The following is a 16241-nucleotide window of genomic DNA, read 5'->3' as shown; positions in this document are numbered from 1 at the left end:
TTTCTGAAATAGTGTAAAATATATTTTATCTATTAATTTTAACCAATTATTGTCAAATTTAATAGATAACATTTGTATTATAGTGAACATGTAGATCGCGTACAACATCATTGACAAAAATGCTTATCTTTGCGATGTTTTTTTTTTTATTCTCTGGAGGTCGACGGCCAATGTTGCTGTCCTTGGTGCTGAAAGCGTTGCTGGCTTTAATTGCTTATTTGATTGGAACACTCTAATTAATACTGAACTGATTTTAATTGAATAGTATTATTGTTATAATAATATTTTTATTATTATTGTTATTATTATTATTATTATTATTATTATTACTATTATTATTGTTGTTACTATTAATTACACAAAAAAATATGGCTCCATTTACAATATTTCAATAGGTTATATGCATCTAGTTACTAGATACTACTACGTAGATTCTAGTATGATTTTGTAGTAAAGTTTCATGATTGTAATATTCTTAAAATTTGATTGGATTTTCAACCCAAAATATGATCATAATTTAAAAAAAAACGTAATCTGGACACAATAATAACATCAGCCTTTGTGTATTAAAGGACTGAATTGTTTTGTTGATTATGTTGTTAAAAATCAGGCTTATCAATGATTTTATACGAACGTTTTTTTTTATTGTCTGTTGTCCTTTATTAGCAAATTTAACTAATACTGTCATAATATGGGAAATATTATTTGATTTTTTCCAAAAATTACTTCTAAAACGTGTTTTTATTTTTTGCATGTAATATAATTTATAGGGCCCTCTATCAATATGCTTTGTGCGGTCTCTAAGTTGAGAAAGGGCGAAAAAATTAGAGGTGTAGTTCAGTGAAAATACTCTGAGCGCCGCTGGTGACACGTCATTGAGTGAGAATGAAACGCGTCCGCGCAGGAGTCCTCCTCTTGAGCTCATTTTAGAGCGTCATTGCTCATAAACACGACGGTCCAGTGGTATTTTGAAGAGGCACATTTTCTTTGGAGTCTCGTTTGTTCAAGACGTTTTTGAGTGGGCATTGGTTTTACTTGAAAAAGTGATCTTGTTATTTTGGAATACACGATGGATTTTATGCGGATGCGCGCTGTCAGAGGCCGATGGCGCACACTGTTTGTGATTCTTTGTCTCTGCGAGCTGGGCTCCGTGACTGGACAGGCTCGCTATTCCATACCGGAGGAGCAGGCGGAAGGCTCTTTTGTTGGAAACATCGCGAGAGATTTGGGCTTGGATGTTGGCAGACTAGTAGCAGGTAAAGCTCGTATCATTACAAAAGAAGATAGACAGTATGTTGATTTAAAGCGAGACAAAGGCACACTTGTAATTAAAGAGCGCATCGACCGAGAGGAGCTTTGTGGTAAGACGACGCCCTGCAGCTTCACTTTTGACATCATTTTAGAAAATCCCATCCAGCTTTATCGAGTAACAGTGGAGGTTGTGGACATTAATGACAACAGTCCGTCCTTCCCACAATCAGAAATTCAGTTCAAAATAACTGAAAATGTTGCTGTGGGCTCTCGTTTCTCACTCGAAAATGCGGATGATTCTGATGTTGGTATTAATGATATATATAAATACCTTCTTAAACCATCAGATCATTTTAAATTGGAAATACAAAGCCAACCAGATGGAGCAAAATTCATGGAAATGGTTTTACAGAAGACTTTAGACCGAGAAAAAGAAGAGAGTCTCATTCTCATGTTGATTGCATCAGATGGTGGGGAGCCACACAGATCAGGGACAGTAAGAATTGAAATTGCTGTGCTAGATGCAAATGATAATGCCCCAGTGTGCACTCAACCTGTTTATAAGGTAGATGTGCCTGAAAATTCACCTTCAGGAACATTGATCACGACTGTTAGTGCAAACGATGCTGATTCGGGCCTAAATGGTGACGTCACGTTTTCCACACGTGCCACCAAAGGAACAGAACAGTTGTTTAGTGTAAATAGCAAAACAGGAGAAATTAAAGTTTTAGGTGAATTGGATTTTGAAAAATTGAAGTCTTATCAGTTAAATGTTCAGGCTAGAGATCATGGAGGATATACAGATACATGTAAAGTATTTATTAACATAATTGATGAGAATGATAATGTCCCCACTATTAAATTAATGTCCTTTTCTCAGTCCATACCTGAGGATTCTCCCCCAGGTACGACTGTAGCTGTGTTTAACGTAAATGATGAAGACTCTGATGTCAACGGCGTCGTAAAGTGTTCCGTTAACACCGACATCCCTTTTAGAATTGAGTCTTCATTAACAGGATACTACACCATAGTCACTGAAAACTTCTTAGACCGGGAAAGTGTCCCTGAATATAATGTGACCATAACAGTGTCCGACCAAGGCTCTCCACCTCTGTCTAGTTATAAAAATATCAACGTTAAAATATCAGATGTAAACGACAACCCGCCCAAATTCCATCAGTCAGATTACAGTAAAACGTTACCAGAGAACAACTCTCCCGGTTTTTCCGTGTTTGCTGTCAGTGCGAGTGATGCAGACTGGGGCCAGAATGCCCGAGTGTCTTACTTCCTGGAGGAGAAAGAAGTTAATGGAGTAGCTGTGTCCTCTTTTGTTTCCATCAATTCTGAGAATGGTGTCATCCACGCAGTCAGATCATTTGATTATGAACAAATCAAGTCCTTTGACTTTAACGTGACTGTCCGCGACTCTGGATCTCCTCCGCTGAGTTCTGCGGCCACAGTTCACATCCTAATCCAGGACCAGAACGACAATGCCCCTCAGGTGCTGTACCCGGTGCAGACGGGCAGCACGATGCTGGCCGAAATGGTGCCTCGTTCGGCCGATGTAGGCTACCTGGTGACCAAAGTGGTGGCTGTGGATGTGGACTCTGGCCAGAACGCCTGGCTCTCTTATCAAGTGCCCAAGGCCACAGACAGGGCGCTGTTTGAAGTGGGCCTCCACAATGGAGAAATCCGAACGGTCCGCCAAGTGACTGATAAAGATGCTGTCAAACAAAGACTAACTGTTGTGGTGGAGGACAACGGGCAGCCTTCTCGTTCAGCTACAGTCATTTTGAACGTGGCGGTGGCCGACAGCTTCCCTGAGGTGCTCTCAGAGTTCACTGACTTGAACATGGACGATAAGGAGTACAATGACAAGCTGACATTTTACTTAGTCTTGGCGCTGGCTGTGGTCTCCTTCCTCTTCGTCACCTGCTTGCTTCTCATCATCGCAGTCAAAGTGCACAGGTGGCGACAGTCTCGCATCCTGTACCACTCCAACCTGCCCGTCATCCCGTATTATCCACCTCGGTACTCGGATACTTTGGGGACGGGGACCCTCCCGCATGTGTACAATTACGAGGTGTGCAAGACCACTGATTCCAGAAAAAGTGACATGAAGAACATGCAAGCCATGAGTCAGAGTTTAGTGAGTGTGGATGGAGCTGATGCTGATATAATGAATGACAACAATCAGATATCAGGAAACATCTCACAGATGTCAACCTTGGTGAGTCACATTTTTGACTTTTCAATGTGTTTTTTTCACTGCTAAGTCTCACAATTGCCAGGTTCAGGTCGTGTGAGTTGCATCCCTTTTCACGCGTATGCTGCTCCCAGGATTTAAAAAATATATCATTGTCAAATCATAGTATTTACGTTTTTGTAGTGAAAAGTGTGTGAAGTAATAGGTTATTTGTTCCATGATGATTTTTAAAGTTAATAACCTCTTGAAAATTATGTTACTCAATAGTGTTTTTCTTCTCCCATTGAAACGTAGAAATATAAATTTGTGAACGTTTTCAAAGTGCTTCTTCTTGAGTCCCTCACTTGTTTCCTTGGTGTTGTCGTTTGTAACCTATTCGGGAGTTGTCAGACTTGTCACAAATCCGGCTGAGGAGTTTCTTGTTCAAGATTTTTAAGACCCCTTTAATCCCAGTTTGTAATCCATATTTCTGAAGTAAACCATAACCTTTAATCATGCACAATTTCCTCAAAAGATAATGTCCTGTACAGTCCACCCAAATTGGTGGTTATTTTCCATTACTTAGACTTGAAAGTCACTTAATCATCCTAGACAGAAATGTTTGTTTCAGATGTTACATCACTTCTTCATTTGCGATGATTTTCACATGTTTTTTCCAAACTTTGAAGTACTATGAGTACATGGCTCTGATTTTGAAATTGGTGGACTTATGCCCACATGCTATGGAATTCGTTCAAATGCTAAAACGGGCTAATGTATTTATAGTCAAGATATGATGTCACTGAACATTTGAAAAAAGATTAATTGTTGCCACTAGTGTATAATACACCCATTTATATTTTACATCAAATGAGTATCATGTAGAGCTGCATGGTGGTGCAGCAGCTTACATGTCCACCTCACAGTCCAGAGGTTGTGGGTTGACTTTTGGCTCCAGCCCTCCCTGTGTGGAGTTTGCACGTTGACCCAAAGTGAGCAAGTGGCGCCATGCATGGCTTTATCTCTGTCCGTGGTGCTGAAGGCAACTTCACTGGAATTGTTGAACAGCTCTCACGCTGAACTTAAAAATCATTATTTCTATCACATATTACTTAACTACACTCCTGCAAGTGCGATGATTGACTGGTTGTGTATGTTGCAACTTAAACAGGGCTAATTAATTGTGTGTTGTCTTTTTGTGTGATTTTAGTAAAGTCGTTTTTAATTAAGCTATACAATGTTTGTTTGTGCATTGAGTTTGTGCATTGAGTACTTTAATTCAACAGGATACATTTCACATATCGGACTCTAAGGGGCGCCGTTACATGGTAAATGGATATTTCGTGCTCTGTTGAAGTGCGGCTCCCTCCTCTGTAGCTGCCATTCGGCACAGGAGAGCTGTGCGTGAACAACGTACAACACATGAGCTAAAATAGGCTGATATTGTGCCTCGTCATTTTTTCGATCCGTTCACTTCATTGGAATAATTTTCTTTTAATATGGAGTGGAAGGATATTCATCCAAACCGTCGTGGAATATGGCGACGGGCGGCCTCCCTCTTTGTCTTTTGGTGTTTTTTTCTCAATGTAACGCGGGCACAAATCCGCTACTCAGTCCCAGAGGAGATGAAAATAGGCTCGCTCATTGGAAATGTGGCCCAAGATCTCGGTTTGGATCTGAAAAGACTCCGTTCTGGGCGGGCCCGCATCGTGACAGGGGACAACGTCCAGTACGCCGAGCTGAGGGCGGACAAAGGGCTTCTGGTTGTCCACGAGAGGATAGATCGAGAGCAGCTGTGTGGAGATGTGACGCCGTGCAGATTCACCTTTGAGATTTTATTGGAAAGCCCCATGGAATTGCATCCCGTGACCATCGAAGTGTTAGACGTAAATGACAATGCTCCCACTTTTGAAAATAGACATTTAGAATTTGAAATCAGTGAGTCTGCTGCGCTTGGCTCCCGTTTTGTTTTGGAGAGTGCGTATGACGCTGATGAGGGTGTGAACGGCTTGCAAAGCTACATTTTAACCCCGAGTGATAATTTTCTTTTAAAACAACACGCCAGTCCTGGGGTAGAAAAACATGTAGAAATGGTGCTTCAGAAAGCTTTAGATAGAGAAGCACGGCCGCGACTCGCCTTAAAATTATTGGCAGTAGACGGCGGAAATCCACAGAGATCAGGAACAGTAAACATAGAAATTATAATTTTAGATGCGAATGATAATGCTCCCGTTTTCAATCAAACTTTATATAAAGCTAAAGTGAATGAAAATACACCAAAAGGCACACACGTTTTGACCGTCAATGCCACAGATGCTGACAGCGGCTCGAATGGAAAAGTAACATACTCATTTTCAAAATCAAAAGCTGCAATAGCGGATTTATTTCTTATTAATGAGTTGACAGGGGGCATTGCTATAGCAAAACAAATAGATTATGAAAAAGACAAAATAATACAGTTCATGGTTGAAGCGAAAGATGAAGGTGGGCTTACTGAGTCCACAAAAGTCGAAATAGAAATAATTGATTTAAATGATAATGCTCCGGTCATAAATGTAATGTCCTTTACTAGTCCTGTGTCAGAAGATTCCCCCGTCGGCACCACTATTGGTATCATCAATGTAAAAGACTTGGATTCTGGTGAAAATGGTCACGTGAGGTGCGCGATTGAAGGCCGCGTTCCATTTAGGATCAAATCCAATGTGAGAAATTATTTTGCATTGCTGACTGACGCAAATTTAGATCGTGAAAGTGTGTCAGAATATAACATAACAATTGTGGCGTCAGATGGTGGCTCGCCTCCGCTCTCCACAAACAAAACTTTTAATTTGAAAGTGTCAGACATAAATGACAACGCTCCAGTGTTTCCGGTCAGCATTTATAGGGCAAACATTGCAGAAAACAACTCGCCAGGAATTTCAGTTTTAAGAGTGATTGCCAAAGACCTGGATGAAAATCAGAATGCTCGTGTCTCCTACATGTTGGAGCAGAGTGAAATTGGAGGAAATCCAATTGGTGAATTTGTGTCTGTTAATGCAGAAAGCGGAGTTATCAGTGCTGTTCGCTCATATGACTATGAGCAAATCAAAGAGCTGACATTTATTGTCAGAGCACAGGATGGAGGCTCCCCTCCCCTCAGCAGCAACGCGAGTGTTCGCATCCTGATCCAAGACCAGAACGACAACGTCCCTCAGGTGCTGTACCCGGTGCAGACGGGCAGCACGATGCTGGCCGAAATGGTGCCTCGTTCGGCCGACGTAGGCTACCTGGTGACCAAAGTGGTGGCTGTGGACGTGGACTCTGGCCAGAACGCATGGCTCTCTTATCAAGTGCACAAGGCCACAGACAGGGCGCTGTTTGAAGTGGGCCTCCACAATGGAGAAATCCGAACGGTCCGCCAAGTGACTGATAAAGATGCTGTCAAACAAAGACTGACTGTTGTAGTGGAGGACAACGGGCAACCCTCTCGTTCAGCCACAGTCGTTGTGAACGTGGCGGTGGCCGACAGCTTCCCTGAGGTGCTCTCAGAGTTCACTGACTTGAGCATGCGCGACAAGGAGTACAATGACAAGTTGACTTTTTACTTGGTCTTGGCCCTGGCTGTGGTCTCCTTCCTCTTCATCACCAGCTTGCTGCTCATCATAGCAGTCAAAGTGTACAGGTGGAGACAATCTCGCGTCCTGTACCACTCCAACCTACCAGTCATCCCGTATTATCCACCTCGGTACTCAGATACTTTGGGGACTGGGACCCTCCCGCACGTGTACAATTACGAGGTGTGCAGGACCGCTGACTCTAGAAAAAGTGACATGAAGAACATGCAAGCCATGAGTCAAAGTTTAGTGAGTGTGGATGGAGATAATGGTGAAACACCACATGTGAACAAGGAGTTGTCAGCAAACTTCTCACAGATGTCAACCTTGGTGAGTGAAAAATGTCACATTTTTACATGATTTTGCCATTGATACTTCTCACCGATTGAATGAAATACCAATCATTCAAACTCTTTTGTTTGTGAATGACAACTGTTTCTGTTTTAAGAGTGGAAGTTGCTTGCTCCCATACATTGCAGTTAGTTGATATCTTTAAGTTCTTGAAGAAACCGTGTACAAGTATATCTGTCATAGAGACCAATTTTTGTGAATCATCCCCTTTAAGTTTTTTTAGACGCCTGCTTCCATTTTACCATGTTTTGTCTGTTCACAAATACTTTTATTTTATTCAATCATCAAATTTTGGCACATCCTTCTCATCCTTTTATTTCTGGGGCATTTCCACTGCAGACGTAACTTCGTGAAGTGCTCTTCATTACCTTCAATTCTCTTAACTTTAACTTCTGCAACCTAAACCCGGCATTTTTGTTAGATTATCTCAAAGTGCAAATATTACTTGCTATAGTAGTAAGAGGAATAATACATGATATTCTTAACTTTAATTAATATAACACATTATTTTTATTTGCGCAAAGTGTCACACAAGATCAGGGATGGATTGATAGATTTTTTTTCCTTGATTGTCGTGAATGAGGACAATAGTTCGGTTGCACCGAGGAAAATCCTCACAATGTACGTATACACAAACAATATTGACCAGTTTACATGTATATGATAGACCACCAGTCTATATCTGCATTCGGCAGTGTTAAACCTCTTCAAGAATTTGAAGACTGATGTTAGTCTTGTTTGTGATCAGCAGTTAGGTGGTTCATGAGTGTTTGTGTTTTCCCCCATTATTTAGTATTGTCGATGTTTAAAAAAAAAAAAAAAAAAAGTACTGTTTTCAAGCCGTACAGAGTGCATTCAACTAGTCCTGTGGTTTCAGAACCATAGACAGCCACTCGATCTGTACCTTATAGTCAGTGGACATATTTTTAGTTCTGTCTTACTGTGAATTGTCGCACTTTTTTTTCGATATATATATATATATTTCTTACTTCATTTACTTCATATAACTTATCCATTATACTCGGAGTGAATGATTGTGTCCATACAACTATTTGAGTTTATGATCACTTTAATCACTTTCGGGGCTATTTGCATGATCAATCATTCCCATTGTCCTTGATGCCGCAAGATTAACGTTTTGAAGAGAAAGCAAATCAGATCTTTTAATGACAAATAAGATTCATCTTGCAAAAAAAAAAAAAAAAAATCACCAATCACCAAACTCCTCAAGTGTTATAAATTTGAATAATAAATATGATCACATTTCGAGGAGAATATTTTTCACCATAGTAGTCTTTCAATATCACTGGGATTTTAATTCCAAATACTACCCAAAACATACACCTAATATATCTGTGTGATCATGTAAAAACGTTAATTTTAGATTAGTTTTGAACGAACCATAAGTATGCCATAACACTTAACTGTCACAAGATACAAGGTAACAAAATAAAGATAGAGATTGCATCCAGAATTGCATAAATCTTGATACAATCGTCAAAAACGTTACGATTGAATTCATTCGGTAATATATGTATTTATATATATATATATATATATATATATATATATATATATATATATATATATATATATATATTTAGCTGAACATTTTCAATCTACCATTCATCATTTCAAAATAAAAGTTACGTCCTGCGAAAATATTCCTTATGTGTAAAGTCGAAACCTCAAACGTACATATTTACATTTGAGTTGAATGAACATTCAACTATTTTTAATGATTTTACGAGCATATCTAATCATTTATAAAGTAGGCTTCATTGTGTTATGGTCTAAAATGGTGATGGATTTATTCAAAACCGTGCACTACTGTGAAAATGCTCTGAGCGCCGCTAGTGACACGTCATTGAATTAGAGTGAAACGAATCCGTGCAGGAGTCCTCCTCTCCTCTCCTCTTGCGCTGTTTTTAGAGCTTGCCTGGTGAGAAGGACGACGATCTGCTCGACATTTGAAGAGAGACTTGTTCCGTGAATTTTCTTGGTTAATTTGACTTTTTCAATTGAAGAGCGCCTGTTTTTATGTAGGAGGAATGTTCTCGTGATATTTTTGGGGGGATTTCACGATGGATTTTATGCGGATGCACGCTGTCAGAGGCCGATGGCGCACACTGTTTGTGATTCTTTGTCTGTGCGAGCTACGCTCCGTGGCTGGACAGGCACGCTATTCCATACCGGAGGAGCAGGCGGAAGGCTCTTTTGTTGGAAACATTGCGATAGATTTGGGCTTGGATGTTGGCAGACTAGTAGCAGGTAAAGCTCGTATCATTACAAAAGAAGATAGACAGTATGTTGATTTAAAGCGAGACAAAGGCACACTTGAAATTAAAGAGCGCATCGACCGAGAGGAGCTTTGTGGCAAGACGACGCCCTGCAGCTTCACTTTTGACATCATTTTAGAAAATCCCATCCAGCTTTATCATGTAACTGTGGAGGTCGTGGACATTAATGACAATAGTCCGTCCTTCCCACAGTCCGAAATCAATTTAAACATTGTTGAAAGTGTCACAACAGGAACAAAATTTTCTTTGGTGAGCGCCAATGACCCCGATGTTGGAATTAATGATATACAGAAATATGCACTGAAACCATCAGATCATTTTAAATTGGAAATACATAATCAACCAGATGGAGCAAAATTTATTGAAATGATTTTGCAAAAGTCTTTAGACAGAGAGAAAGAGGAGAGTCATATTCTCATGCTAATTGCTTCAGATGGTGGGGAGCCACACAGATCAGGGACAGTGAGAATAGAAATCACTGTGATGGATGCAAACGACAACGCGCCAGTGTGCACACAACCTGTTTATAAGGTTGACGTGCCTGAAAATTCACCTGCAGGGACACTGATCACGACTGTTACTGCAAAAGATGCCGATGCAGGCCTCAATGGTGAGGTATCATATTTTATACGTCAAGTCACAGAGTCAGCAAAAGATATATTTTCTGTTAACGTTGAAACGGGAGAGATTAAAATTAATAGAAAATTAGATTTTGAGAAGTCTAAGAACTATCAATTAAACGTCCAGGCCAGTGACCATGGAGGTTACACAGATACATGTAAAGTTAATGTAAACATAATTGACGAGAATGATAATGTCCCCTCCATTAAATTAATGTCATTTTCTCATTCCATACCTGAGGATTCTCCCCCAGGTACAACTGTAGCTGTATTTAACGTGAATGATGAAGACTCTGACGTCAACGGTGTCGTCAAGTGTTCCATTAACACCGACGTCCCTTTTAAAATTGAGTCTTCATTAACAGGCTACTACACCATAGTCACTGAAAACTTCTTAGACCGGGAAAGTGTCCCTGAATATAATGTGACCATAACAGTGTCCGACCAAGGCTCTCCACCTCTGTCTAGTAGTAAAAACATCATCGTTAAAATATCAGACGTGAACGACAACCCACCCAAATTCCATCAGTCAGAATACAGTAAGACTTTACCAGAGAACAACTCTCCCGGTTATTCTGTGTTTGCTGTCAGTGCGAGTGATGCAGACTGGGGCCAGAATGCCCGAGTGTCTTACTTCCTGGAGGAGAAAGAAGTTAATGGAGTAGCTGTGTCCTCTTTTGTTTCCATCAATTCCGAGAATGGTGTCATCCACGCAGTCAGATCTTTTGACTATGAACAAATCAAGTCCTTTGACTTTAACGTGACTGCCCGTGACTCTGGATCCCCTCCACTGAGTTCCGTGGCCACAGTTTGCATCCTAGTCCAGGACCAGAACGACAACACCCCACAGGTTCTGTACCCGGTGCAGACAGGTGGCTCGCTGTTGGCCGAAATGGTGCCTCGTTCGGCTGACGTGGGCTATTTGGTGACCAAAGTGGTGGCCGTGGACGTGGACTCTGGCCAGAACGCCTGGCTCTCCTATCAAGTCCACAAAGCCACGGACAGGGCGCTGTTTGAAGTGGGCCTCCACAATGGAGAAATCCGAACTGTCCGCCAAGTGACTGATAAAGATGCTGTCAAACAAAGACTGACTGTTGTGGTGGAGGACAACGGGCAGCCCTCTCGTTCAGCCACAGTCATTGTGAACGTGGCGGTGGCTGACAGCTTCCCTGAGGTGCTCTCAGAGTTCACTGACTTGAGCATGTACGACAAGGAGTACAATGACAAGCTGACTTTTTACTTAGTCTTGGCACTGGCTGTGGTCTCCTTCCTCTTCGTCACATGCTTGCTGCTCATCATCGCAGTCAAAGTGCACAGGTGGAGACAGTCTCGCGCCCTGTGCCACTCCAACCTGCCTGTCATCCCGTACTATCCACCACGGTACTCGGATACTTTGGGGACGGGGACCCTCCCGCACGTGTACAATTACGAGGTGTGCAGGACAACTGACTCTAGAAAAAGTGAGATGAAGAATATGCAAGCATTGAGTCAAAGTTTAGTGAGTGTAGATGGAGCTGATGCTGATATGCCACAGGAGAATATGCAAATGTCACGAGACCTTTCGCAGATGTCAACATTGGTGAGTTAAAAATGTTCACCAATCATTTTCTCTTCTTTCATTTGATGTTGTTTTCAACTTTCTGCACTTTTGTGGAAAAATAGGTTCTCAAGTCGCACTATTGTCTTGAATTCATAACCAACTCTTATAGCTGTTAAACTGAAAGTATGTAAACAATAATGTTAAACATAAACATAGCTTTTAGTCATGTTTTTCAGAAAACGTTAAGGAATTTCAGAGTGAATTGTTCAATAAAATATTTAATTTGTAGAAAACAAATCTGACGTTTTAGAAAGAAGTGACAAGTTCAAAGAAATGATTCACACATAAAACTGCTTGGAATTTAAACAACAATAGTGCTGTATTTTACACATCACATGCAAGGACATTTTCATCAATTTTAATTCTCAATGCGGGAAGATAAACACTTAAGAAATCTGGGTAATATTTAGGATTCGTTGTTTTGCTTTTTTTGCCTGAAAATATATGTTCCTGTTGGAACTCGAGCATCATGTCATTTTTGTTTGTGACGCATTGTTTGAGAATGTGTTTTTTATGTAATTAACACATATTTAATGATAGCAGTTTTAAAAATTAAGATAAGAAAAATCACTCAAGTATTTTGATTACCCTCTTGATGTAAAAATCACAAATTCACATTTTTTCTTTAAATCGAAAATAGAAGAAAGTTTCCATTGCGTTCCGAGGTTTTAGGCGCTGTCCATGGTACCAATGGCTGTTTTAGATTATTTATGCCACTCACTCTCCAAGACGATAACTCATTTTGATATTACAGTACATTTGCTTGCACTTGTCAATGAGTTATATAAAGTAAATGATGAATGATTATTACTAATTGATAGTTAATTATGGTCATTTGAATGCCTTGTACTTCAAGGCCTGATGATGATTATAACTTTGAAGAATCATTGCTAAAATTTCATAACTGGTGAACCTCATTTGAAATTGTTTTTTGTACACATTTGTGCTTTTGTCTTTCTCATTCAGTAGTGATGATGAAATTGATTTGTATTTTACAGTGGCTGCAGTTTAATTTAAAACTTTAGTTATGACCCTTTTTTTCTTAGATTCAAATGTAATATAGGCGAGCAGGGATTTCTTCCTCCATTTCTATTCATTTAGGGGGGGTGAAGTGTTCATTTGTTTTTAATACTGGACGATGTTTTCTATTTCATATATTTTGTATATCAATTTTCAGTGGAGCTTTAGTGCACAATAATTGTTGTTAAATTTGCACGCACTGGGATTTAGTTTGCTTTCAGCTGTACGTACTGTATATTACTTTCAGTTTTGAGTGCTGCGCAGCACCTGTTTTTACACATTTTCGACTCTGAGAGACGCTGTTGGCCTGTATATAAATGTTCTGTGTGTCGTCATGCAGTCCTCCTTATTGGCGATACGCTGGGGGAGATTTTCTGTCTTTTGTTGGCGGTGCGAGCAAGTGAAAGAACAACGGTCTCGGCTTCATATTAAGTGTTGAATTGGTGGGCAGCAAACGGATTCATGCACAAGGGTCGATCGCTCTTTTTTTGATAATGGATAATATAGGACCTCGCCCATTCTCGTGCGCAAAATGGAGATTGTTTTATGGATGGCGACGTCAAGCGGGGACGCTGATGTTTTTGCTTCATTTGGTTACCACGGTAGGTGGTCAGATTCGTTATTCTATACCAGAAGAGATGAAGAAAGGCTCCGTGATTGGAAATGTGGCACAGGATCTCGGTTTGGACATGAAGAGACTCATAGCTGGGCGAGCTCGCATCTTGACAGAAGACAACATTCAATACACGGAGCTGAAGACAGACAAAGGGCTCCTGGTCGTCAGTGACAGAATAGACCGAGAGCAGCTTTGCGGAGATGTGACGCCATGCAGCTTCAGCTTTGAGATCATTTTAGAAAATCCGATCGAGCTGCACAGAATAATTGTTGAGGTTTTGGATATTAATGATCACGCCCCTGTATTTTCAAATAAAGATAAAGCTCCCCTATTTGAAATAAGTGAATCAGCTGTAGTGGGAGTACGCTTTCCTCTCAAGAGTGCAGAGGATCAAGATGCGGGGCAAAACGCATTGCAAAATTACATTTTGTCACCAAACGATAATTTTATCCTAAATCAGCATGCAAATCCGGATGGCAGTAAATATGTTGAAATGGTGCTTCAGAAGCCTTTAGACAGGGAGCGACATCCCCATTTATCATTAAAATTAATTGCACTTGATGGAGGAACACCGCAGAGATCTGGCACTGTAAATATAGAAATAAATGTGTTAGATGCAAACGATAATGAACCCGTATTTAATCAATCAGTCTATAAGGCCGTTGTTATGGAAGACACAATGAAAGGCACAAGTGTAATTACAGTAAATGCTACAGATGCTGACAGTGGTCCGTATGGACTCATCACGTACAGTTTGTCTCAAACAAAAGGAAGCGCAGCAGAGGTTTTTCATATTGATGAAAACACTGGCAAAATTTATGTGTCTGGTCAAATAGACTTTGAAAAGAACAAAAAGTATGAAGTGAGGGTGGAAGCAAAAGATCAAGGTGGATTAACTGGGACCAGTAAAGTTATATTTGATGTTATTGACATAAATGACAACGCTCCAGTAATTAATATAAAGTCATTTTCCAGTCCTCTGTCTGAGGATTCACCTCCTGGTACAACAGTTGCAGTTCTGAACATAAAAGATTTAGATTCTGATAAAAATGGGCAAATAAAATGTTCCATAGATGGAAAACTTCCCTTTAAATTAGAGACATCGCTGACAAACTATTATAATTTAATTTCAGATCAATTTTTTGATAGAGAATCTGTTTCAGAATATAACATAACAATTACAGCCACGGATCTCGGAACGCCTCCGCTTTCTAGCTCAAAAAAGTTACATCTTAGAATATCAGACGTTAATGACAATGAACCAATATTTGATAAAGATATATATTTAGCTTATGTGGCAGAGAATAATTCTCCAGGCATTTCCATATTTGCTGTCACTGCTCGAGATGCTGATTGGAATCAAAACGCGAGAATATCTTATCTCTTAGAGAACACACAGATAAGTGGCAGTCCAATTTCTACTTTTGTTTCTTTGAATTCTGAAACCGGTGTTCTCAGTGCCGTTCGATCATTTGATTATGAGCAAATCAAACAAGTTGAATTGGTGGTCAGAGCGCAGGATGGAGGTTCCCCTCCCCTCAGCAGCAACGCGAGCGTTCGCATCCTGATCCAGGACCAGAACGACAACGCCCCTCAGGTGCTGTACCCGGTGCAGACGGGTGGCGCACTGCTGGCCGAGATGGTGCCTCGTTCAGCAGACGTGGGCTACCTGGTGACAAAAGTGGTTGCCGTGGACGTGGACTCTGGCCAGAACGCCTGGCTCTCCTATCAAGTGCACAAAGCCACAGACAGGGCGCTGTTTGAAGTGGGGCTCCACAATGGAGAAATCCGAACTATCCGTCAAGTGACTGATAAAGATGCTGTCAAACAAAGACTGACTGTTGTGGTGGAGGACAACGGGCAGCCCTCTCGTTCAGCCACAGTCATTGTGAATGTGGCGGTGGCTGACAGCTTCCCTGAGGTGCTCTCAGAGTTCACAGACTTGAGCATACACGACAAGGAGTACAATGACAAGCTGACTTTTTACTTAGTCTTGGCGCTGGCTGTGGTCTCCTTCCTCTTCATTACCTGCTTGCTGCTCATCATCGCAGTCAAAGTGTACAGGTGGAGACAGTCTCGCGTCCTGTACCACTCCAACCTGCCCGTCATCCCGTACTATCCGCCTCGGTACTCGGATACTTTGGGGACAGGGACCCTCCCACACGTGTACAATTACGAGGTGTGCAGGACCGCTGACTCTAGAAAAAGTGACATAAAGAATATGCAAGCCATGAGTCAAAGTTTGGTGAGTGTGGATGGAGCTGACACTGACACACCACATGTGAACAAGGAGCTGTCAGGAAACTTTTCACAGATGTCAACCTTGGTGAGTCAGTATTTCACCATTCTTTCACTGTTTTTGTGTCTGATAACATATATGTATTCCTCTCAGCGGTTCATTTCCATCAACTTATTGTTAATTGGACGGCATCTTAAATACAAATCTCTTTTGCTGCATAAATCCAAATTAGTGTAGTTTTGTGAAGAATTCAAGTGCGTAGGAAAGTAAATAATAACTTAAGGCACTGCTTATTATGCAAGTTAACCATATTAATAATGAAAGAAACGTGTTTAAAATTGTGACAAATAACTAGATAAATCCAGTACTTTTGAGACATTAATTTTCTGGAAGGTGGGTAGGGGTTCATAAGAAAACATCTTACTGTTCCACATTGAATTATTGCATTCAGTGGCCTGAAAAATGT

The 16241-nt window shown here is 40.7% G+C and overlaps 1 protein-coding gene across 25 annotated transcripts in view; it reads left to right on the top strand.

Moving 5' to 3' along the window:
• Window positions 1-16241, top strand: part of LOC148404383 (protocadherin gamma-C5-like) — a 226049-nt gene that overhangs the window by 114197 nt on the left and 95611 nt on the right. The window contains exon 1 of one of the 25 annotated variants that reach the window (XM_088380944.1): window positions 932-3481. The exons of 22 other annotated variants lie outside the window; for them this stretch is intronic. In XM_088380944.1, coding sequence (XP_088237070.1) covers window positions 1070-3481 — 2412 coding nt within the window. In that variant the 5' untranslated portion in view covers window positions 932-1069. Of the gene's footprint in view, window positions 1-931; window positions 3482-9320; window positions 11880-16241 lie in introns of those variants that run through there. 2 more of the 25 variants (XM_088380910.1, XM_088381127.1) reach the window with 2 other exon arrangements.

Source organism: Syngnathus floridae, chromosome 1, assembly GCF_059516105.1.
Source record: "Syngnathus floridae isolate MCC-2025c chromosome 1, RoL_Sflo_1.0, whole genome shotgun sequence".
Taxonomy (NCBI): domain Eukaryota; kingdom Metazoa; phylum Chordata; class Actinopteri; order Syngnathiformes; family Syngnathidae; genus Syngnathus; species Syngnathus floridae.
Note: the sequence above shows the minus strand (reverse complement) of the source record. Positions and strands in the feature narration are given on the sequence as shown.